The sequence below is a fragment of the Fundulus heteroclitus genome, chromosome 4, assembly GCF_011125445.2.
Source record: "Fundulus heteroclitus isolate FHET01 chromosome 4, MU-UCD_Fhet_4.1, whole genome shotgun sequence".
Taxonomy (NCBI): domain Eukaryota; kingdom Metazoa; phylum Chordata; class Actinopteri; order Cyprinodontiformes; family Fundulidae; genus Fundulus; species Fundulus heteroclitus.
Window position 1 is genome coordinate 29,333,333 of NC_046364.1, and position 24,902 is coordinate 29,358,234.

The 24,902-nt window shown below is 40.1% G+C and overlaps 2 protein-coding genes across 2 annotated transcripts; one reads left to right on the forward strand and one right to left on the reverse strand.

The window, feature by feature from the left end:
* The first annotated feature begins 5,569 nt into the window (after window positions 1–5,569).
* Window positions 5,570–10,996, forward strand: hdc (histidine decarboxylase). The gene is made up of 12 exons (XM_012851178.3): window positions 5,570–5,646; window positions 5,774–5,946; window positions 6,055–6,168; window positions 6,247–6,369; window positions 6,461–6,598; window positions 6,709–6,852; window positions 8,144–8,210; window positions 8,334–8,496; window positions 8,625–8,715; window positions 8,811–8,909; window positions 9,027–9,128; window positions 9,336–10,996. The coding sequence occupies exons 1-12, from the start codon at window positions 5,619–5,621 to the stop codon at window positions 10,116–10,118; spliced, it is 2,025 nt and encodes a 674-aa protein (XP_012706632.2). The 5' UTR covers window positions 5,570–5,618; the 3' UTR covers window positions 10,119–10,996.
* Window positions 10,997–11,218: 222 nt separating this feature from the next.
* LOC105916612 (very long-chain acyl-CoA synthetase) lies at window positions 11,219–22,829 on the reverse strand. The gene is made up of 10 exons (XM_012851179.3): window positions 22,020–22,829; window positions 19,639–19,848; window positions 19,387–19,545; window positions 18,048–18,172; window positions 15,913–16,107; window positions 15,686–15,776; window positions 15,409–15,607; window positions 12,106–12,203; window positions 11,678–11,808; window positions 11,219–11,578 (listed from the first exon to the last, which is right to left on the reverse strand). Exons 1-10 carry the CDS (start codon window positions 22,477–22,479, stop codon window positions 11,405–11,407), a joined length of 1,842 nt encoding a protein of 613 aa, XP_012706633.2. The 5' UTR covers window positions 22,480–22,829; the 3' UTR covers window positions 11,219–11,404.
* Window positions 22,830–24,902: the final 2,073 nt, after the last annotated feature.

Here is a 24,902-nt window from a genome sequence, read left to right on the forward strand (position 1 = left end):
ATCTGTTCTAATGTCATTAGTTGATTGGTTTTGTTAGACATCACGTCATAAAAATGTGTCTCATATGTGTGTCATCGGAACAAAAATGACACATGCTAAATAAAATGTAATAATTTTATTTTTATTTTTATTACTACTAATAATTAGTAATGTAATAAAATACTGTGCGGCAGAAAACTCATCCTACAGAAAAGGTGAAATCTCAGAGGATGAAACCTGTTTAACCCAAAGCTCCTCTATGATATCTGCGTCATGTAAACTTGATGAATACAGAGGAGATTCCCTTTATCTATCTTTTATTATTTAATTCATATTATAAAGTAATTAGACCTTTATTTTTTTATTTTATCCAAGATGCAGTAATCCTTACAAATGTTATTTTTTTTCCTTTGAACGTTAGTGTTGAAGTTTGTTACTATTCCAATGGCTCTGTAATGTTTTTTTTCCCTATGTTCTGTTCCTCTGTAATGTTTTTCTGTTCATATATATATATATATATATATATATATATATATATATATATATATATATATATATATATATATATATATATATATATATATATATATATATATATATATATATATATATATATATGTTGTATTTATTTACTTTTGAAGTAGCCTATCGCAGGCCAAACCTATTCATTAATTTCTACACACATTTTAATGTTACAGTTTCATTAAGGACAGATAACATTATTTTAAGCTTTTCTTAGATTGTTTAACAAATCCTGGTAGTTGAATTTAGAAACTTATTCAAATGTATTTATTTTGTATGAACTGACCCCTAAAGAATTGTGTCTGAATTACCATTTCCCTGTTATCTCTGTTCATCTTTCATTTTAAGTTCTGATATCATTATTTTCTGGTGGAATATTTTTCTTGAAGTACATTTGTAGAAAGCTTTCCAGATCAGTGTTCCAGCAACTTAATGTCAGAGTCAAGAAAAGCAAAAATGTTACTTTGCTCTAAAAATGTAACTAAAATAAAATAATAAAATTGGGGGATTAAAATGTATTTCTTCTATTTTTAGTGAAACAAGGAAAGAGTTTTATTTTCTGAAATGTCATCATTTTTTAAACAGATGTTTTGTTGTTAAAAAAGATAAGAAACAGGGAAATATGATTTCCTTTTAAAGTTATTACTTATGTTTTATCTCCTAAATCACAACTGATTACAATAAAGAGTGAGTCTTTTGAGGTAATAATTATCACACCTTTAATTAAGAGAATCACTACAGTCAGTCGCTATGGTTACCTGTTTTCATTCATATCAGCTTGGCTTGTCCACTAATACATTAAAGGGAAAAACACCACTGTCATCCATAAATAAGAAAACCGGAAAAAGAAACATATGAAACATATCAATATTTTTATGTGACTTTTGTTTAAAACAAATCCTTCAGGAAGTGAATAAATTCTGATTATATACTGAAAGGGAAAGTGGTTTATCATCTGCATTCTCTTAAAAAGAAGAGTTCAGTCTAAAAATGGGTCCAATATTACAAAGAAGTATTGCCATGTTTACCTGTTAAACTCAACAAAAGCAACAACAAATTTTATCACACATTTAGAAATGGTGTGCTACCAACATAGTGACAAAAATATGTTTTTTGCTGATATTTTATTGCATTTTCTACAGAGCTTGGCCTGCTTTTTTGTATTGTTTGTTTTTTGTTTGTTTTTTCCACTGACATTTGCCGGGCTTCGTAATATTCTGATTTATTTCAAGAACACCAAATGGAGTGAACCGAGTCATGAACTCTTCTGGTGGACTTGGACCCAAGCACAGAGATAAGAACTTCCGGGCCTGAATGATGAACACGTCACTTAAATGATACTCATCTTTATTTGTCATAGCCATGTACATTCCAGTGAATCATGTCCTCCGCATGTCACCCATCCCCCAGGGAGCAGTGGGCTGCCACTGTGGGCCACATTCTGAGGCTGACCGTCTTGCTCAAGAAGCCAGAGTGGCAGTGTGTGGGAGTTAAACCCAGAACCCTCCAGGATGAAAGCACATTGCTCTAAGCACTAGGCCACCACTCCCAAAACCTGAAGATGAACCTGTCTGACAAAATGAGGTAAGCTAAAAGATCTAAAAAAAGACATTCATCATGCTTGTGTCTAAAGAAAGTCAAGAACAGATAAAAACAAAACGAAAACATCGACATCTATCTTCCAAAAAGGCTATCACCAACAAATGGAGAAAATCTCGAACAACAGTAAAGTTTCCCAGCACAGAATTGGTCAGGGTATCAAAATAACAACAACTCTTCCAGGGTCTCTAGAAGAACATCTCAAGCCTTTTTAGGCTCATTACCAATTCTCGATAAATGCTGGTATATGGTATTGGTATTGATACCCAGAGTGGTTCAACCAGCTGATGATAACTTTGTGTTGCATTTCCAGGTTGGTTTGCATAGCTTTTTTTCACTTTGTAAACAAAACTCTAATTTAAAACAACACATGTAATGCCTCTGGGACATTGGCGGTGACCAACAACGGGGTGGGCTCTTCTTTCTCAGAAATCTGAAATCTTTCAGTGTCTGCCATCAGTTTCTGCACATTTCCACGACGGCTGTGGCCAGCGCTGCGTTCTTTGGGTCTGGATAAGCTGATCAGAAAGTGTGCGCCTGTGACGGGTGGTGTGGCGGACTCTGTGGAGAAGAGGATGAGGCGTCTGACGCTGCGGACCGCCATCAACTAAAGAAAGACACGCCCTGAACGAAGCTCAGAGAGGCAGCCGCAGAAACAGGTGCATCTCTCTGAGAGGTTCAGCAGATCTTTCCTTCCTGCTGCAATAAGACTGTACAACACCTCCTGCTGACCATTTATAAATATTACAAGTATTACTGATATGATACTGTGTTTTCAGTGTATATCTTGTGTGTCTGTTTTTGTAATGTTTAGGTGCTACCTGAAATATGAATTTCCCCTGTGGCTTATTTTTTATGTATTTATTTGAATCCATCTATGTATTTACAAAGGTAATATTTGTCTGATATAAAAATGTGTATTATTTCAGAAAAATAATATTAGTATTAGTATTAAAAGACATAACACAGAACCAATTTGTTATGATGATATGCTTGACAGTTTGACAGAAACCGCAACTGATGGACCAATTTGTAGATTTTATTTTTACCTTTACAGTTTTACTTTAACAATTATTTAGAAATGAAGGTGCTTCACATTTAGCTTGAGCCGTATTGAAACAGTTTTTAATCTGCTCGATCAGGGGTCGGCGACCTGCTGTTCCGTGGCCCTTTGGTTCGCTTAAAATAGTAAACGATAAAAGATTGTCCTGTTTGTTCTGCGCCCCCATTAAAAACTAGCGCCACCCTGGTAAATTTGGTTTGGAGCCACCATTGCCAGTATTTGGTGGTGTTGAACACACCTTTTCAGATAATTTCACCTAATACAGAAACGTTGCATTGAAGTAATTAACTATTCACGTTTTTATTTGTATTTTGTCCTAATTACCACTAAAACTGACACGTAAAAGGAAACCAGGGTCCCTCTGTGAATTTATTATTATCATTTTTTTTTTTTTTTTTTACTTTTTCCTGAATCATCAAGCTTGTATGGACACTTCTTTTTTCATAGGGGCCGATATCGCACTGATTTTATCAATTTATTTGAATAAAACCACCAAAGTAAGGCCCAACGCAGAGCACTTTGTCTTTGATGTCAGCGGTTCATCCTCTGTTGCGCAATTATGATCCAGTCTGCTTTCATCATGCTCGGACTCTCAGACACGAAGCTACAAAAGGGTAAAGGTACAATAGTCGCAGTGTGCTCGACTTCACGCTCAACACTTGTTTGAATATTTATGAGCAGGCAGCGTGACCTGACTTCTGTGCAATCAAAAAAGTCCCTGTCAAAGTTATCGCTCCGAATCAGAGACCTTCTTTGATTCGGATTCAGAGACAAACTTTATTCATGTTCAATGTGTTAAATAGACCGTTTAACCTAACATTTACCTTTTGTTCACCAGAAACTCAGACTGAGGGCCCACAAACGTGGACATCTTTCTTTCTTTCTTTTCTTTTCTTTTTCAAAAGGTGACCTATGCTCCAAAATCTGTTTTTTATCTTTATTGGTTCCCCGCTCCCCCAGAAGACATTTATAATGCAAGGCAAATCAAAGATTGAGCCTTAAGAAAAAACACATTTTCCTTTCAGTTAGGTGAGTAAAGGGAAAATATAGCAAAAATAAAAATAAGAAAAAGGAAAAGAGATTTGTTAAGAGAAAGCTTTCCGAAGACAACATCAGATGTTTTGATAGATCCGTAGTTTCGGTGATGACGAATGAGGACGCAGGTTTTAGTTGCCAGTGCAAACATCCTCCTGAGTGATTTTCCCCCCAAAGGACTGTTTGCTTGGCGTCGAACGAGGCCCCAGATTAAACACTAATGAGATCATGTAAGAGGTATCACATGTCAGGCACAAAGCCCTGTAGATAAGCCAGTGTGTGAACAGTCCAGGTGATACTGCCGCTTTTGTCATGCAGCTTAAAGGCCAGCAATAAGTTGTGACATGTGATGGTTTTGGTCTGGTCATGTTTGGACCATTAACTGTGTGTTTATTCTTTGTTCCTTTTTTTTTTTTTTTTTTTTTTTTTTACATAATGTCGCCTGCATTTCCCTTTTGTGTGGATTGAACAATCGTCAGTCCTTACACATAAGGGCTTGCTCAAACAATAATCTTCGGAAAATGGGTTTAGGCCAGATAAGAAATTGTGTGGATGTTAGCTGTTTTCATTTTTTTTTTGGCAATATACATGTTTGTGAGTGGATTCTTTGCTTCAAGTTTCAGGCTGTTTTGCTAATATAGAATAATGACAACTGTCTTTAGGTGCATGTTTGCCATAAACTACAGTACTGCATACAGTAAAGCATTAAAAGTCTGTCTGAAATGTAAAAAAAAACACCAGACTAGGTCAAGACTGTCACATTAGTCCAAAACCTTTATTAGGAAAGGTTTTTACCTTTTAATGAAATAAATAATGTTTTTATTTCTTTTTGAACCTAGGAATGGGTAGAGCCGTTCCGAGGTTCAAATCCCGGCCCGTGGACCTTTGTCTTATGTCTTCCCTGTCTCTCTAAACCCCATTCCCTGTCAGCCGACTGTCACATAAAGGCCACTGGTGCCCAAAGAAACGCTCATCTCAAAAAAGTTTTCTTTCGCTTTAAGGTGGCAATCTTTGAAGTTAAAATTTGTTTTTAGGTAACAAAAAAGGAAAAAAATGGAGGAAACCTTTAAAGGGAGAAACACTTTTCACAGCACCGTCCATTCTGTGCATTCTTTTAACTTGGTTTTGCCAGCAATTTTAATTTAATTCTGTAAATATTTGTCTGAGATTACATTTTGAAAGTAATCCGAACACACGCTTCATCACTCACAGCGGAAACGCACTTATATAGGTACAAATGTGAGACGCCTGGATGACAGAAAGCACACACGAAGGGCATCTGTTTGATGGTGGCGTCACTAATTCTGGGCGTGTTCCTCCCAACGAGGTCTATATAGTCCTGCGGCCCGTCGACACTGAATCCATCCCTGCAGCCGGTTGTGGCACCGCTCGCTTAAAGAGAGCTCTCGTCTCTACGAAAATGCAGGCTGAGGAATACAATCGCAGAGGTAATTACAGGCGATCTCTCGCTGCGCGCAAGCGGCTTGGCTTCGGCTGCGCTTCGCTGTAAATAAACACGCACATTTGAGTTGAAATGGGAGAGCGGCGTGACTGCGGTTGTTTGTTGATGTGCAGGCAAAGAGCTGGTGGACTACATCACAAAGTACCTGAGCTCCATCAGGGAGAGGAGAGTGATCCCGGACGTGAAGCCGGGCTACATGAGGAAGCTGCTTCCCGAAGCTGCGCCGACTGAACCGGAGGACTGGGAGAACATCTTCAGCGACGTTGAGAAAGTCATCATGCCTGGGGTGAATTCCTGCTACCACACATCATACCAACAAATGTAAAAAAAAAAAAAAACATCCCTATATGTTTTGTGTTCAGCTGTTCAACCATTTTCTTCCGTTTCTGTCCAGGTGGTTCACTGGCAGAGCCCTCACATGCACGCCTACTACCCCAGTCTGACTTCGTGGCCCTCCATGTTGGGCGACATGTTGGCAGATGCCATCAACTGCGTGGGATTTACTTGGGTAAGTGTGCAACTCAAACACACACCCGGAGCGTCACTTCCATTAAAACGTCACCCTGAGCTTTTTCCTCAAACACAGGCCTCCAGCCCGGCCTGCACAGAGCTGGAGATGAACGTGATGGACTGGCTGTGTAAAGCGCTGGGGCTTCCCTTTTTCTTCCTGCATCATCATCCCGACAGCAGAGGCGGAGGCCTGCTGCAGGTCTGCAACAGCGGGTTTTTTTTTTTATATCTGAAACCCTCACTTTTAGCCAGGGGGGCTCATTACTTTTCCCCTTCCGTCTAACACTTAGAGCACAGTGAGCGAGGGGACGCTAGTCGCTCTCCTGGCTGCCAGGAAGGACAAAATCCTGCAGCTGAAGGCCGAGCTGGACCAGGAGGTGGACGACTCGGTCCTCAACTCAACGCTGGTGGCCTACGCTTCGGATCAGGTCAGCGTTGGCCTCCTCTCCGTCGGCAGCTGTCCCCCCCCCCCCCCCCCCCCCCCCCCCCTTCTGTCTGTTGACACAAACCAGGATTTGATTTGTAGCTGCTCTTCCAGGCCCATTCGTCGGTCGAGAAGGCGGGTCTGATCGCGCTGGTGAAGATCAGGTTTCTGCCCGCTGACGAGAAGCTCTCCCTGAGAGGAGAAGCTCTGAAGCAAGCCATTCAAGAGGACAGGAGGCGGGGCCTGGTTCCCTTCATGGTAGCTGTGGTCGAAACGTTTTTTGGTGTTGAAGCTTTTTTTTAATGACTGCTGATGAGACAGATCATCTGGTGTTTTATGCGTTTAACCTGTTTGGAGTGTTTTAAATTCTTTCAGTAGCACGGCACATTGTTTAGAGGTTGTTTTGCTCTTGGTAAGAAAAATGCAAACAGGAAAAGCTTCATGATTACTGTGCATTACACGCAGTCAAGTGCACTGGAGCAAAATCCTGCAATGTTACTTTTGGCACCGTTTTAAGCAGTTGGTCTTCAAATATCTGTGGTTTCTATAAAACATGAAACCATTAGCCGGTAAATGAATATGATTTCTTTAGCAACTACACATTTAATTTGCATGGTATATTTAGGAATAACCTTGTGTGAGTTTTATAAAAGCAACTTCAGCCTTGGATCCTATACCTAAAAGTGTACCCAAGGAAAAAAAGTATACCTTTGAGGCTGTATAAGAAATATCTATTGGAATATGAAATTACGTCAATATCTAGAGAGGCGTTGGAATCATTTGTCACTGTGAAAAGCAAATTTATTTAACATGCAACAGGCTTCTATTTTAGTTTTTTTCCCCCACAAATGACTGCGGGGGCACACATGAAAAAAAGCACCTCTTTAAGTTTGCAGATGATGCAGTAATAAATCATTCACTACAGGGTGAAAAGGTTCATCATGGGGCCACTGGTAGACTGCTTTGGGGATATGCGCGACAATCATTTCCCAGAGTAAAATGTGGACAAAACCAAAGGTGGAGCCCGTTGACTTTTAGAAATCCTCCTCTTTAGGTCCTCCAGCTATAATCACGAGGAGACCTCTGTCCTGGATGGACAACAATTTTAATGCATTCTGCAAGAAATCAAAGATTTACAGCGTTTGATATAGACAAAACTATTGTGAAATATAACCCAGTGGTTGTATTTTACAGATCATTTATGGAGTTTGAATTAATTTGCCTTGCTATCATGCTATGGTACCCTCTGTTGTAAATACATCCCACAACCGTTCTTGTTAGAAATGTGCCAATGACGAACCTTTTTGGACAGAAAAGTCAGTTTTAGCCCGCAAACAACCATCCTTCAAAGGAGAAATTGGCTCGTTCTTCACATAATATCAAAAATATATTGACTTTTTTTTTATTGTTTGAGTTGTTTTTGAATTTTGTATTCATCCCTTTTCCTGATGAATACAAGAGAAATTTAGAAAGTTAGAAATTATGTAAATTAACATCACAGACATTTCCTGCCTCATCTCCCCTGTGATTTGGGTTCTCTCCTGTTCAGCTGTGTTCCACTCTGGGGACCACAGGAGTGTGTGCGTTCGACAAGCTCTCCGAACTGGGTCCAGTCTGTGAGGCTCCAAACTTTCCTACCTAACATGTCACTGATGGAACAGAATATGTGAAAAGATTGTGTCATTACATCATTTGCAGAAATACAAATAGGAACCACATTTATTTTTCTTTTTTTACAGGCGAGGAAGAGGGACTCTGGCTTCATGTCGATGCTGCGTATGCCGGCTCAGCCTACTTCTGTCCTGAGCTACGCTGGTCCCTGGAAGGCATCGAGTTCGCACACTCTTTTGTTTTTAATCCCTCTAAGTGGATGATGGTTCACTTCGACTGCACTGCTTTCTGGTGAGACATAGATGTAGCTCACCTTGCAGAGTCGAATGAGCATAACGCTGTAATAAAAAACATAATGTGGATGTTTGTGTGAAAATTGGCTGATTTGGACACTTAAATAGAGTGATTGACGTTTTCAGGGTAAAGGATAAATATAAGCTCCAGCAGACCTTCAGTGTCGATCCCGTTTACCTCAGACATGAGAACTCACAGGCAGCCACAGACTTTATGGTACCAGAATCACCAACTTTTTATTTTTTTTCTCACAAAATCAAAAGTCCAACAACTTCTTCATCCGGTAATACTTCTCTTTCCCTGACGCCCAGCACTGGCAGATTCCTCTCAGCCGCCGTTTCCGATCCCTGAAGCTTTGGTTTGTCATGCGTTCCTTTGGGCTGAAAAATCTCCAGGCTCACATCAGACATGCAAGTGACCTTTTATTGTGAATCATTTTAAAACAATTATCCTATATTACACTGAATCCCTCAGTGTTAAACTAGCAAGCCAGTGACGTTGCGAGAGTGTATTGTTCTCTGCTTTAGGGGATCGAGATGGCGAAACTCCTGGAGTCTCACATAAGGAGTGACCCAAATTTCGAGGTTCCTGCTGAGAGACATCTCGGCTTGGTGGTTTTCTGCCTGAAAGTAAGTAGCATGACATAAAACTATAAATATGTGTTAATATGTGTTATCTTTTGTTTGACACAATATGTCCCTTGGTTAATTATTGCTGAGAAGTAAAAATTGTCCCAGTCACACCTTGGTCGAAAGGTCGAGCCTTACTGCTTAAAATAGATTAAGCTCATCTGCTACTTCTATTACACATACGAATGTTTTATTGCATCATTCTAGGCAGGAAACACTTTGACCCAGGAGCTGCTGAGGAGACTGACCCGTTCCGGCACCATGTACCTCATCCCCGCAGAAATCCAGACAAAACGCATCATTCGATTCACAGTGACCTCACAGTTCACCACAGCGGAGGACATTCTTAAGGACTGGGCCGTTATTTCTAAAACCGCGAGCGCTCTTCTTGCTGAGAAGCACGGCTTAAATAACGCCAACCTGCTGAGATCTGGCACGGAAAAGGCCACGGGGAAAGAGGAAAATCCAGATCAGCCACTGGATGCGTTGGCGGATGAAAAAGAAGACGTGGTCACCCAGTTAGAAAAGGCTCACGTAGACTTGTGGATTGACAAAGCTTGGAATCGACCCAGAAGACCCATGCGCTCTCTGAGCTGCAGCAGCGAGCCCCTGCCTTATTGGGCGCTCTTTAGCTTTGACTGTGAAACAACGCCTGGTCTTCAGGAGGGATCAGATGGCGTCCCAGTGCCAGAATCTGGCTCTCTGTCAGCCATTACAACGATACCTTCAAATCATCCGGGGAAACAGGCCCTGAAAAAGCTTACAAAGTTCTACAGCATGCCCAGTTTCTGCAACCAGTGGGCCCAGTGCAGTCGGCACCAGCTGAGCTGCCCTCTGAAGGTCACACACGGCGGTCAAAAACCCTTCTCCTCCGCCTGCAGGAGAATGAACTGCATGCCCTCTTCTCCCGCTGCAAACACAGCACCCTCTACCTCCCAGCTGGAAGGCGCAAGTGGCGCTGAACTCCAACAGCTCTCAAGCAATCAATGAACAGCAATTCAAAGTCTGCTAAGAGCTTTAACCTTCGACAATCTCAACAAAATGTCATGTTTGCACATTTTGTGTTCACTTAGTTTCTATGTACAATAAAAAAGTACTCTTTCACCATCTCTGAGTTTTTCTTCTGCACTGAGTCACGTATGGAGCGATTGCTGCCATGGATCATAAACTTATATGCTTTTTGTTTTTTCGTTATTACAGAAAGTACTCCTGACTCTGTGGTCCTGTGCTTTGCCTTGTGTTTAACTGAAGCTAGGATGAAGCTGTTGCTGCAACTTATCATGTGTACTCTCTTTATTTCTTTGCACCATAGAAAGTTCTTTGGGTTCATTGCTTCTTAGTTAAGCCAGTTTTTTTTTTCCCCCCCTGGACTGAGTCATGAATGGAACCTCTGCTGCCATTAATCATATACTGTATACTCGGTTTTTATCATGATAGGAAGCACACCTTGCTCAATGCTACTATTTATGTTGGTTTTTATTTGACTGGAGCGATAAGTGGAGCTATTGCTGATATAAACCTTGTACAACTGCTTTTCTATATGACTGGAAAGTACTTCTGGCTTAGTCCTTGTGTGTTCAGCTCGGTTGTTCTTTTCTGGACTAAGCCACTGAACAATAACTATATTTACTCTCTTTTTTTGTTACTATGGAAGGTATACCTGACTTTGCAGTACTGTATCTGGTTGTGTGTCGTTTTTTTTTTTTTTTTTTTTTTTTTTACTGAATCATTGATGGGGCAATTGCTGCCATTGACTGTGTGTACCAACTTTTTTTTTCTTTAACACAGAAAGTACTCCTTGCTCTGTCATTTTGTGTTCAGCTGTATGTCTTCCCTGAAAAGAATCATTAGTGAGCTGTTTCTGTGTTTTATGTTTTTTTTTTCTCCCCCATAAAAATAAGCTCCTGGCTCCGTGATTCTGTGTCTCCCTCCTGTCTTCTCAACACCCAGTCAGTCGCTGCAGATGGACCCTCATACTGAGCCCAGTTCTGCTGGAACTTTCTGTTTGTTTTGCAAATTGCCTTGAGGTGGCATCTGTTGTGAATTGGGGAAATGAATAAAACTAAAATGAAAATTAAATAAGAACCCAGTTTATTAAAAACAAGCTTTTATTTATGCAAGAATTATATATAATAAACTATTATCTATGAAATAATTTCCTTAGTATCAAATGGGCTTCATAAAAAAGCCCAAAGTACAAGTAATTCTGCATTATTTTGCCTCCAGCATTTCCTAAAGCACATACAACTGTCATTCAGCAAGCTTTTCTATCTCATTCAGAGCTTAAGTGTTCCCTCTGTGATGGCGGTGAATATCTCCTGAGTCATAGGTACGTAGCCTTTACTGTCATCCAGGAAGAACAAAGGGTCCGTGATGATAGCGGGGTTGAAACCCTCCTCAGCCAGCTTCACCTTTAGCTGCTTATATGTTCCAGTCAACGCCATAACATCCTGTGTCAGAAACACATTTTTACGCCGTTTTACTTGCCATCATGACATTTTTCGGTTGATTTTTTTCAAATGTTTAGCTTTCACTTTACATTACGTTACCTGTATGCGTATGAAACGTGGCCTCGCGTAGCTGGGCAGGTAGTTTTTGACATGCTGATGTATGGTTTTACCATCAAACTCCATGTTTTTTCTCAGCTTCAGTACCGCCATTCCAATTCTTCCTTCGTGCCCTAATCAACATAAAAAGATGACTTACTTTTACATTTTTACAAAATTATTTCTCCAAAACAAGAAGTATGGTACATTTTTGAGATATTCTCAGAAGTCAAGTCCAATTTTTTTTTTTTTTACTTTCTCATTTCTTCATTTGCTGTGTAACATCAAAGATAAATAACTAATGGGCATTTGGAAGTTCTAATAAACAGATCATGTTTCATGAACTATTTTGTTTGGAAAATATATATTCTTCATATAAAAATCTACATTTCTATTTACAAAGCTCTGAGTACTAATGACTCCATGATTACCTGGCACCTTCACGCCATAAACATTAGCCTCTTCAACAAAATCCACTGTCAGTAAATGATCGGCCACCTCTGTGGTTGCCACGTTTTCTCCTTTCCACCTGCAGAACATGACAGTACAGCAAGAGCACATGGAGAATTTAGCTACAGTTTATTTCTAAAGTAGCAGAAATTGGTAGACTACATAAAAAAATGCATAATGCCAAAACTATCACTATACCTGAAGACTACTTAATAAGACAGAGAGTCGAACACTTAAAGGGATGGTTAGGATTTTTTTTTTTTAATTGGGGTTCTGCTGGCCTTTACATGTCATGAACTTATGTAACTTTTGCATCTATTTGTGTTTCAACCAACTTAAAAAGTGGGGAAATAATCTGTGATCAATTTTGTTGTGATCTCTTTACTGAGAAAATCCTAAAGATTAGAGGATCAGTTTGTACATCCATATCAACTCCAGAACCAAAGCTGTATCCAACTGGAACTTAACTTGACAAAATGTCCTGATTCAGCCAAATAAAACACAAAAGCTTAGAGGAGATCATTCAGCAGCTAAGTTCCTCCTCCTGCTGCCTTGATGTTCTACCCACAGTTTTCTTTAAGAAAGTTTTGCCTGTCATAGCGTCTGATTTGACTCAGATAATAAACACGTCCTTTCTGTCAGGTGTTTTCCCCCAGTCCCTAAAAGCAGCAATCATCAAACCACTGCTGAAAAAGAACAATTTAGACAAACTACTACTCCAGAACTACAGGCCTGTCTCAAATCTCCCCTTTATCAGCAAGATAAAAAAAAGCTGTGTATTTCAACAATTAAACACCTTCTTAACTACGACCAGCCGATTTGACGTTTTCCAGTCAGGCTTCCATGCTCACCACAGTACAGAGACCGCCCTTATTAAGGTGTTTAATCACATCCATATAAATACAGACTGTGGAAGAACCACCGTGCTGGTACTATTGGACCTTAGTGCAGCATTTGATACTGTCGATCACTCCATTCTGTTAGAACGCCTGGAGAACTGGGTCGGCCTTTCTCTCAACTGGTTTAAATCCTACTTAAAGGACAAGGACTTTTTTGTATCAGTAGGTAACTTTACATCAAAGATTACAAAAATCACATGTGGGGTTCCCCAAGGGTCCATCCTGGGTCCCCTCCTATTCAATATCTACATGCTCCCCCTAGCTCAGATAATAAAAAATAACAACATCAGCTACCATAACTATGCAGACGACACACAGCTTTACATCACCATGTCACCAGGTGACTATGAACCAATTCAGGCACTGAGTAAATGCCTAGAAGAAATCAATACGTGGATGTGCCAACATTTTCTTCAGTTGAATAAAAACAAAACAGAAGTAATAATATTTGGACCAATAGAGGAGAGATCAAAAGTTAGCACACAGCTTCAGTCGCTTCAGCTAAAAACCACTGATCAGGCCTGAAACCTGGGTGTAGTGATGGACTCAGACCTGAACCTTCAAAAGCATCTAAAGACAGTTACAAGGTCAGCTTTCTATCACCGGAGGAACATTTCTAAGATTAAAGAACTGATGTCTCAGCAAGATCTGGAAAAACTAATCCATGCGTTTATTTTTAGTCGAATTGATTACTGCAACGGTGTTTTCACAGGTCTGCCTAAAAAGTCAGTCAGACAGCTGCAGCTGATCCAGAACGCTGCTGCCCGCGTCCTCACTAAGACTAAGAAAGTAGAGCACATAACCCCAGTTCTAAAGTCCTTACACTGACTCCCTGTATCTCAGAGAATAGACTTTAAAATACTTCTGTTACTCTATAAATCCCTAAATGGCTTAGCTCCTAAATACATCACAGACTTGTTATCAGCGTATAAACCCTCCAGACCACTAAGGTCTTCTGGCTCCAGCCTGCTCTGCATACCTAGAACCAGAACCAAACATGGAGAAGCAGCATTTAGTTCCTATGCTCCGCTTATCTGTAACAAACTCCCAGAAAAATTTAAAAGTGATGGAAGCCTGAGTTCCTTTAAATTTAGATTAAAAACACATTTGTTTAGGATTGCCTTCGACTGTTCTAGTTAAACTGTTTTACTGAAACATCATTAGTTCAAGTTTTTAGTCAAACTGTTTTTATTTTTGCTTTTAGTTTCTATTCTCCCATGTTCTATTCTGTTTTTACGTTTTATTCCAACTTGCTTCTATTCAGTTTTATTTTCCTATATTTTAATCATATAAAACACTTTGTATAGCACATTTCAGTCTCTGTACTGAAATGTGCTATACAAATAAATTTGCCTTCCATTGCCTTATAAACCTATAATGTCATTTCCAGTGTCCCTAAACGTCTGCTCCTTTGTCAGTTCTGTCTGCTAAAAAAACATCATCAGCTGAAATACCTTGGTCAAGCCACACAAAAAAATAAATAAAAATAAAAGTACACCAACTGACTACATTTTGACTGGCTAATTAAAACTTCTCATCATAATTTACTGCTACATTTGTTTATTATATTCTGACCAGGACGGCTCATCGTGTAAAAACAGAGCATGTAATGCAAGACTATGCTGTTATGATCTGCACAAAAAACTTTGATACACATTAAGAGGAAGCTATACATTTTACAATAAGAGGAATGTGTAAGGACCCCAAATGACCGCAGGCAATAAGAGCTGTCTAAAACAAAGGTGACGTCAATGCAAAGGTAAATTAAACATTGCTCGCATGCACATTTTTGAAGTATGACTTGTTGTTGTTGTTTATTTGCTGCTGTGGTATTAGCAACTCTCTGACCTGATATTAGCATTAGCGTAGCCCTCTCGAAAGAATCCAGAATATCACTTTCAGAAAATACCTGTCATTTATTAACACTGTTTCATTTTCAAAGTGGAGATAAAGGACAGGAATTTTTTGCTGTACATCCAGCTGTGACCTTTCAGGCTTAACACTAAAACCTTTTGTTACGCTGAAGTCGTTTACCGTACGTGTTCACACGTGTAAGACCAAAAGCAGTACAGGCCAAAATGGGGGTTTAAGAGGCTTTGATAATGAAATCCTGATGTATTTTGATGAAAACATATCAAGTTATTAAGTAACATCTAACAAGTTTGTTTTCAACTTTGATGACCCGAATATGTTTTGAGTAATTTCAGTGCATTAGAATAGCTGGGAATTTATATTTATAATGTACAAGCAGGGCTACGCGAGCTTTAAATGTCATTAAACAAAACAGGGCAACTATTTTGGTCTATTTAATTCTGTTTTCAGAGGCTCCATGTCTTGACTAAGTGTCAAGCTTCTCAGATTCTTTAGCTTGTCCCATCCACTGACCTGAAGGTGTCTCCAATGCGGTCCTGAAAGTAGACAAACCCCTCCTTGTCCACCCTCAAAAGGTCGCCGGTGTTAAAGTAGAGGTCTCCCTGCACAAAGACGTCTTTCAGCTTCTTCTTCTCTGTCTGTTGTTTGTTCTTAGCATAGCCAGAGAAGGGGTTTCTATTTCCAATCTTTCCCACCAGCAGACCGGTCTCTCCTTGGAGTTAGAGAAGCACGAGTGATGAGCTTTGAAAGGGACAAGCGAGAACATTCGATTTAGACGGGGAGGACTCACCTTTAGGGACTTCGATGCAAAATCCTCTGGAGTCTCTCACTGGCTCCTCTTTCTCTGTGTCATACCTTATAAAGGCATATGGACATGACATCTGAAAAGGAGTAGGGGATTAAGATAAGTAAAATACAACATGGGGATTTGAGAGCATTCTGAATTTAAATTATGATGCAGCCAGTAATGATCAAATTGAGACAAACCAATCTCAATTAATCACGATTCTCGCTCACTTTGTAGAGAAAATGCTCTCTGCCAATGGCTCCAATTTTTCCGACGTAGTTGACGAAGCCAATGTTTGACTCGGTTGCTCCGTAGCATTCACAGACGCGAATGTTTCCAAATCGCTCCAGGAAATCAGCCCAGGTGTCTGGCCTGATCCCATTCCCCAAAGCCAGTCTCACTTTATGATCCTTGTCGTTCTCTTTCTGGAAGGAGGAACGGAGAGGTGAGACAGGAATAAAAAAAAAGGATTTAAGAGCCGGGTGTCAGGCTGATGTAAGACAACAGTTAAATTTGTCAGTTTAGAGGCTTGTCAAATTTATTGCTGTTTGGCTTGGCAGGCGCAAATAGGAAATGTGGTAGTACGCGAGCAAACAACCGTAAAAGAACGCAGCATAATGTGTCGCCCGAAGAAAAACAGAGATTTTCTCTTCTAGCTCATCTTACGACAACTTAACCCATCAGCATCATGCAATCGTTGGTTCAAAACTCACAACTATAATCAACAGATGAGAAACCAAAACCGGACCTATGATCACCCCTCCAACACGGTGTATGTGCAAACCACCTCACTGGGGATGTACAAGTGTATATTAAATGAGCATATGCATTGATTCTTTGAAAAAAAAAAAAAAAACATTTGCTTCCTTGAATGTTTCTAAAGCTTTTAGTTGTCCATCTCATTTATATGTTTCAGATCATCAAACAAATCTAAAAATCAGACAAAAACAACCTAGCCCTAGGAGAAAAAGCCGATAATAAACCTAATACCTAAGGATTAAACCGCTTGTGACTCCCTCGCCAATAACAATTTTGGCCCACGTTGCACAATCGTCTTAATTCAGCCACATTTGTGGTCACGCATGGCGATGGGGCTTCAATCTAGACTTTTACTTCACAACCTTTGTTTTCTTTTTATTTATTTAGCCATCTAGATGTGACTCCTCGTCTGCATTAGATATCCATGCCGTTGCAGGATAAAATGATGGCTGCAGGTTTTCAATCACAATTTTCTTTCAGAGGGCAAAATTCATGGTTTCAGCAACTAAAGTAAACTGTTCACGGAGTGGAGCAGAAAATCAGCCCTAGACCATCAAACCACCACCTCTATGTTTGACTGCGTGGCTCTATTTCTCTGAACTGCTGGGTTATTCCTGACGCCCAATGTAACAGCTTCCACACCTTTCAAAATGTTCTTTTTGTCTTGTCAGTTCACTACTTTCTTCTGGGGATCAATCAACGTGGTTTTTGGCATTTATGAGAAAATGTCTTGGGACTCCTTCATACTGTTAAATTACACATATTGACCCTAACTAAGGCGAGTGAGCTGTTTGGTTCTTTTGGTTGTGTTCTTGTTTTTGAGTCAAAAAAAGCACAAAAAGAAGAAATATGAAAGAAGACGGATACTGTCTCACATACTGTTTTTTATCTTCACATAACTGTCTGCCTCTGCAGGAAGTTTCTTCCTGTTGAAAGAGAGTCGTTCCCCACTGTCGCCCCATGCTTCCTCAGGGAGAGGAAATGACTGGAAAGTGATTAGCTGGACAGTGTAACTCAGCTGTTGTTTGTAAACTGGATTTGACTGCATTTCATCTATTATTATTAACCAGTATCAAATTTGACCGATGTATGACTTGATTGTACGGATTTTTCTGTATAACTCGAAATTAAGTATCTTGAAAGTACTTTTTGTTATCAATCAGTACAGTATAAATAAACCGGTACTACTTTTTTTATGCTATATATTTCAGCACACTCGATAGGTCTGCCTTTTTTGTCTAAATCCTTTAAAAAAAAAACACAGTGAGCGCTGAAGAAGCATGATTCTTCACTGCGTCTTGTGCATATAGTTACTTTATTCAAAAAGTAGATGAAAAAACACTTATTAAATATTAAGGCCATGGTTAAACGTTTTCAAGAAGGTTTGATAAGCCAGTTTATGTTTTCTATGATTGGAAATGTTTTTTTTTTTTAAAAAGAGTTTGTATTCCAAATTTTTTCTTTCAGTTGTCCTGGTGGACAGCTGTCCACAACAATTAATATGGACTGAACTGCTTGAGCATAATGTAGTCTAAATCCAACAGAATTAATAACAGTTTAAAGGATTTGTAATGCAAATAGATGTGATATCAAACGTAAGCTTTACCTTTGGTGTGTTGCAAAGGTAACGCATGATCTCTCCTATGTACTGAATGACGGTCACATTGTGCTTCCTGCAGTCATTCCAGAAGTTGGAAACCGAGAATTTCCGTCTCAAAACCACAGTGAGGCCTGGAAAAGGAAGATGCACAAATCTCAGCGGAAAATGAGATATTGAGGTTACCTGTTTGCACATTTGTAAACTGAGCGTCGAATTTTTGAAATACAAAGATTAGAAGCTAGGTTCTGAGGCCACGCGCCTCTATTGGTTTAACCTGCCGTAAACTTCATATCATCACTGACACACAGGGACGGACTGGGACTGAAAAACACCCCTGGACTTTCCCCTGGACAGGCCCACCACTGACCAGCCAGTACAACAGCAGCCAACAGGATTGTCTTTATATCGATTTTTTTTTTTCCAAATGCACATTTTGATGTCCGCAAGAAAAAAAACCCCAAAAAAAACAACTTATGCCCAAATCCCGTGCATGTCCGCTCTTGCCCGAACCTTCACCGACTGAACCAACAGCCCACTGACTAAAAAAGTAAACATTTTTCAACATCATCATCCAAATTCAGATGAAAGCTCTCAGACGACTTACCTAGAACTGTGGTTCTGGTGAAATCAATTTCCCTCTCTGTCCCTCAACAAGAGCAGCCTGTAGATGCTAACCAAGGCCAACCTGACCCTGTTGCTTTTGCTGCGTGTCGATAACTTATAGGAATACCCAGGCAAAATTTGCTGCTGGAGATTATGATATATTTAGGCGATTTTTAAGAGAATTTATTATCTTTTAGCTTGTTCTCAATTCCCCCCCCCCCCCCCCCCCCCCCCCTCCCTACCATTGCTCTGGCTACTAATGGCTCACTCATCTACTCTTTATCACATTTCACACTAGTTTTAACTCCGATTGACTCAGCCTCCAGATCATGGACAATAGAAGTGGGGATGCTTTCTTTATGAAGGTTCTACCTGTGAGATTAAATCAGTTTCTAACAACGAGAGAAAGAGACTAGCTATCAGCTGGAAGATTCATGGCATTTGTTGCTTTAACGGACAATCAGCCCGCTGTCCCATTTAGCCACTGACGTCAGCCTTTGTTTCCACCTCTTTTCCACAATGCCAGGCTCACTCACGCTGCAGACGACACAGACACATGCACGCAGTCTTTGCCTGCTTTTAAAGGGGCCCCATCCTCCGCTGTTGGCCGGTAAGAATCGGCCATTTTAACTTTTTTGGTCAATGCACCTGGCAGGCCGGCAGAACCTGGACTAGAAGACCGTTCTGGAGAAGTCCAGTCCGCCCCTGTCGACGTGTATGGTTCACGTCTCTCATGGATTACCTTTGTCTATGGCTCCACAGAGTCCCATCAGAAACCCAGCTGTGTGGTAGAGAGGTAGGTATAAGTAGAGAACATCGCTGGAGTGCACACCAGCAAAAGACAGGAGAGTAGTCGCCATCCATACCCTCTCCTGGTTAACTATTGCTGCCTTGGGAAGTCCTGAAAGATAACGTCGCCTTTTACACGTCGTTCAAGGCCACAGGATACACAATAGATCGAACGGGTCAAGGTTGGATAAAGCCGGCTGATTACCCGTGGTCCCTGACGTGTAGATGTACAGCGCAGGACTTTTGAGGTCGACATTGGCCCTCAGCTGCGGCGGCAGGGGCTCGTCCGAAGCCTTCTCAAACTTATCAGAGAGGCTTTCCATTCCTTCTACGTCACTGTGATCGCTGAGGATAAAGACATGGGTGCCCTGCTCCCTCAAAGCAGGCAAAATCTCCTTTACGGCATCTCGTAGGTCTGAGAGAAAGAAACATTTTTTTTACTATTAGTGGTCTGGAAAATTATAGGATAAAATTCTCAGAAAAGTTTTGAAAAAAATCTAAATAATGCCAACACAGTATAATCTAAAGTTTTTTTGATTTACAGTGTGTGAGACAGAGTGGGCAGCAAAAAGGAAATTGAACCACAGACAGGACATTTTTGTCCATATAAATGATTTATTACAGTTGGTATTTAATTTAACCAGTGCCACACATAGTGCTGTATAATATCTCTTTGTTAGCATTTTTTTTGTTTTAACACATTCAATGGAGAGGAATACATTGTTATTGGCTTGTATTGCTAAAAGTAGTTAGTAACATCAAAGCTAAGTGTCTGACAACACTAGTTTTCCAGCTTGCTACTAGAACCAGCCTAAAGCTCGGATTTCTGAAACAAATCAAAAGCACCTTCATTCCAGTTTCAGCCACCCATTATAAAAGCCCTTAAATTCTGAGCTGGTTTATAGTTTTGTGTGCTATCCCAATATTTTTAGTAGTCCCCATCTAGCCACACCTTCCAAAACCTTCTGGGGCACCCCCCTGCTTTTGTGGTGTTTTCTAAAGCAGTGATCGTCAAACTTTTTCTGACAAGAACCACCAAAGTAAGTAAAACGCATCTTAAAAAAATTATAGAAAACAATGTGTTGTTTAATGCCATGGCATGGCAAACTTGAAAAAACAAAAACACTTCTTGAAAATGTTAACTTTATCTCACTGGCAGGGCCCCTCACTATATTGTTTACTTACTTTTATTTATCTTTATTTAATTGTTGTAACAGACCTCATATTACATATACTTGAATGTACTTTTGTACTACTGTACATTTGTTGAGAACAAATAATAATTAAAAAAGGTTGGAAAATCCGATATAGCCGCCTTGGAATTAATATAAAGTGTTCCTGTTTATATGGACGTCATGTCTCAATAAATGAATCACACATTGTACCATATAAATGTTGTAAACGTGTTACAGTGTCTGAATGGTCAAAATTCAGCAGTAAGTCTGGTTACTGAATATCTTCTCTAGGATATAATCTGGACTCCTGTCTTTTCAGCATGGAACCGGAACAAGGGTTAATGCTTAATTGTCATTCCCAGATCCAGGAGCTGACGTCACAGGACAATTGGACGCGTCACAAGTAGCTAATTACCACCAGAGACTGCAGTCAAGTGAGCCAACACTTGGAAAAATACACGGTCCAGCCAGCTGACGTTTGCTCTGTTGTAAAGATTAGATTTACACATACATGGTGCATTAATTCAATTGAGTTTTATTTATATAGCACCAAGTCATGATACATGTTATCTCAAGGCTTTTTCCAAAGTCAAATTCAATCAGATTATACAGATTAGATCAGATTATACAGATTGGCCAAAAAGTTTTCCATCTAAGGAAATCTTTTTGCCTTATGGTAATAAAGCAGCAGGGATAGTTTTGCAGGGAAAAAGATAAATATTAAGTCAACAGTAGAAGCATAATCCTTGGAAAATATATATTTAGACATTTGTCTCATTTTCATTCATTTATTTCTCCAGGATCCTAATGCTGAGTATTATAAGGAACTTTGACTTGGCCTTTCTCCAAAACTCTACCGTAAATTTATGAAATATTTATTCTACCCTTTGACCCTTTAACATAATATGAAGATAATTTGTTGTCAACTGACGCCCCACCCCCCAGAAAAAAAGGAGTATGTGTCTGAAAAGTAATAGTTTTTTTTCATTAATATAGAGTTTCTGGGAGTTATACGTCTCCTTTTGTCTTAATTTCTATCTTTTTCGCCTGTATGTCCACTCCTGCTGCTTTATTACCGTAATGCACCATGTATGCGCGACGCTGATCTTTACAACAGAGCGAACGCCGGCCGGCTTGACCGCTGTCACCACTACAGTTCGTCTCTCCTCAGCAACCCGCACTGGTTTGTCTCAAAACAAAAAGCCTACGATCGGTCATAGCATCAGCCCTAGCTGAGTTAGACGCTCTAAAACTGATTTGTAAAACAATAAAATAAAAAAATAAAAATGTATTTGGGGGGGGGGGGTGTCCCTCATATCTGCGCGACTCACGTGACTAATAAAAGTAACGGGGAGACAAAAGACAGCCAATTCATGCAACAAAAAAAATGCTCCAAACGCGCCCAGCTCACCGGCACCGACGATGAGGACCTTGGCGTCGCAGCAGGAGAAGCAGTGCAGCAGAGACTTGGACCTGATGTTGTAGTTGAGGAGCGCCGCCACGCAGCCCAGCTTGGCCAGAGCCAGCCAGACCCACACGAAGTGCGGCTCGTTGCCCAGGAACAGCGCCGCCGTGTCGCCCTCCTTCAGCCGGCCATGCGTCTGCAGAGCTCTGGCGATTTTGTTGCTCTCCTTGTCGGCCTGGCTGTAGGTGTATGAGCTCTCCTCGAAGATCAGGAACGTCTTTTGCGGATGCTTCGCCACTTTCTCCAGGAAGGAATCGAGGATGCTGGAGAAGCTCTTCTTGATTTTGCTCAGTCGCACGCCGATGCGAATCGCAGTCAGTGCGTAATTTAGATCGCTCATAAAATATGGATTTCGAAGATAGACTAGCAGTATTGCCAAAACGGTAAATAGGATGTATGCAATCATTGTGATCCGGGCTGCTGTCTCTGCGCTGTAGGTTAAGAGAGGTCCTTCAGTGATAAGTACAAAAATTTCGGATTCGTTTACGCCTCCTGAACTTTGCCCAACTTCCCCCTCTTCTGGTTGTAAAAGAAAAGGGCCCACATATGTTTTCCATTCGCTAAACTTTGCGGACGGGGAGAGCAAGTGTTCCCAGGGTCCTATGCTCCAAGAGTTCACCACATCCAGTTAGGCTTAAACTTCAGATTTGTATCTGAAGGTGTCAAAATGAGGGTTTTTGACACCAACTGAAGCCTACAGAGATGTGAAAGTGAGAGGTACTCAAGCTGAAGGACTCTGTCCTGAATGACTGTACACATCCCCATCACCTTTTTACTACTGATTCTTGTCTATGGTTTGTACTGATTTGTCAGATTATTATTATTTTTTTTTGTTGATATATTTAATACAGGAAACCACGACACCCAGCAACTCATTTGATGAGACTGAATTAATAACAATCACCAGCTTTTGAAACTAAAGGATCATATGCACTGAGGGACACACACACACACACACACACACACACACACACACACACACACACACACACACACACACACACACACACACACCTATACAAATATACTCTCTATGTGTCATACTAAATCAGGTGGAGTTTAAACTCCAGCAACCCCTTGAAGTCCCAGGACACAACTTGATTTGCTGACCAATGGGTGTCGGCTTGTGGCCTTCATCAGGGTCATTGGCCATAAGCCGTGACGCGTCGTCTAACAAATAAAGTTGTTGCCTAGTACTTCAAGCGTCGCTGGAGTCTTCACTTTTATTATTATTATTATTTATTTATTTTCACAAATCAAAATAGAAACTCAGAATACATCAATAAAATAAGAAATGTGATGGAGTGTGACAGAAACCCTTATACCAAAGTCCATACCCCTAAAACAACAAAGCATCAGGCAGCTCACATTATGAAAGACATTTCACTCGGGAGAGAAAACAGAAAAGACATGTAGACTCTTATTTTATTTTATTGATCCAAAAAGGACAGTGATGTATGAGTCTACAAATATTGACTCCCTGAAATCTGAAAGCTAAAATGTAAAAATCAGATTTCAGGGAGTCAATATTTGTAGAATCATACATCACTGTCCTTTTTGGATCACAGTATTTTTTTCAAAAACTTTCGACCATTTATTTCTGAAAATTCCAAATATTTTCCATATTCATTCCTTAGTTTTGCACCACGATGCCGAAAAAAAAATTGCACTTGAGTTTTAATACTTAATGGTAAATGAAAAGCTAAATCTTGTCTAGTATTATAAGAATGCACTTGGCAGTTCTTAACAAAATAATTCTTGAAACAGACTGACCTTGTTTTATCATAAAAACAAAAAGGTACATGTTTGATAAGTATTCATTTCATAAATATTCAACAGCTGTAATCTGGAGAAAAGATATTTCACCAGATATTTGACCTGCTACGTGCAGCTCGTGCCAGAAACTTTTGTATCTGTGATGTTAAAATCAGACTGATCTCCTGTTTTAACTTCACAAAACTATTTGTATTCATTAAATTATATGTAAAGAGAAGAAAGTAGTCCCTTCTATTCAAGGGACTACAGGTGGAAATTGGTATAATATGTCCCCGTACAAATAAATAAAATCATCATCATCAAATGTCAGAATAATGGGGAGTGTGTGTGTGTTTTCTAACATTTTTTAAACTCAGAAATGTGACATTCTCACCCATTTTGGGAAAAGGATCAGCTAATGTTCCTTCAGTAGTTCCACATAAAACAGTTTCTTTTATGGAATCAAATGTATTTTGTGAACTAATGGCCTGTGCTTCATTCACTGTTGGAATGTTGTTCTACGGCTTTCAGGCATCTCCAATTTCATCCACATGTATCCATGGCAGTCATAGCCCAACACATTTTAGACTGAAAAAAAAAAAAAAAGCAGGACGTCTCAAGTGTATTTGTAAACCTTTTCTGTTGCTTTCGGCGTAATGCCGCGCACAAATAAGACTCTTTTACTGTCTCACGCTTTTCTTCTGGTGTTGATCCACACACTTCTGTTTGCCTCCTTCATGAACTGTGTGACGGCGACGCCTTCCCATGGTTACGTTTAATTAGCATATAATGGTTTCAACAGATGAATGCGGTAGCTGCAGGCATCTGGAAACGGTATCCAGGGATGAATCAGATCTGCAGGCGCCCACAATTTCCTTTCTGATATTTTGGCTAATTTCCTTTGATTTTTTTTCCATGTTTTCACGTACGGAGGCAGTGTGGTTTGAGGCGTTGCCTCAAAATACAACCATCTGCCTCTCCAGGTAGTTGAACCCCATCCAAAAATAGCTCGGTTTGTGCCAGAATCGGTTACGGAGCACAGCTTGGCTCGTTGCATGTCTGTTCTCACCTAGG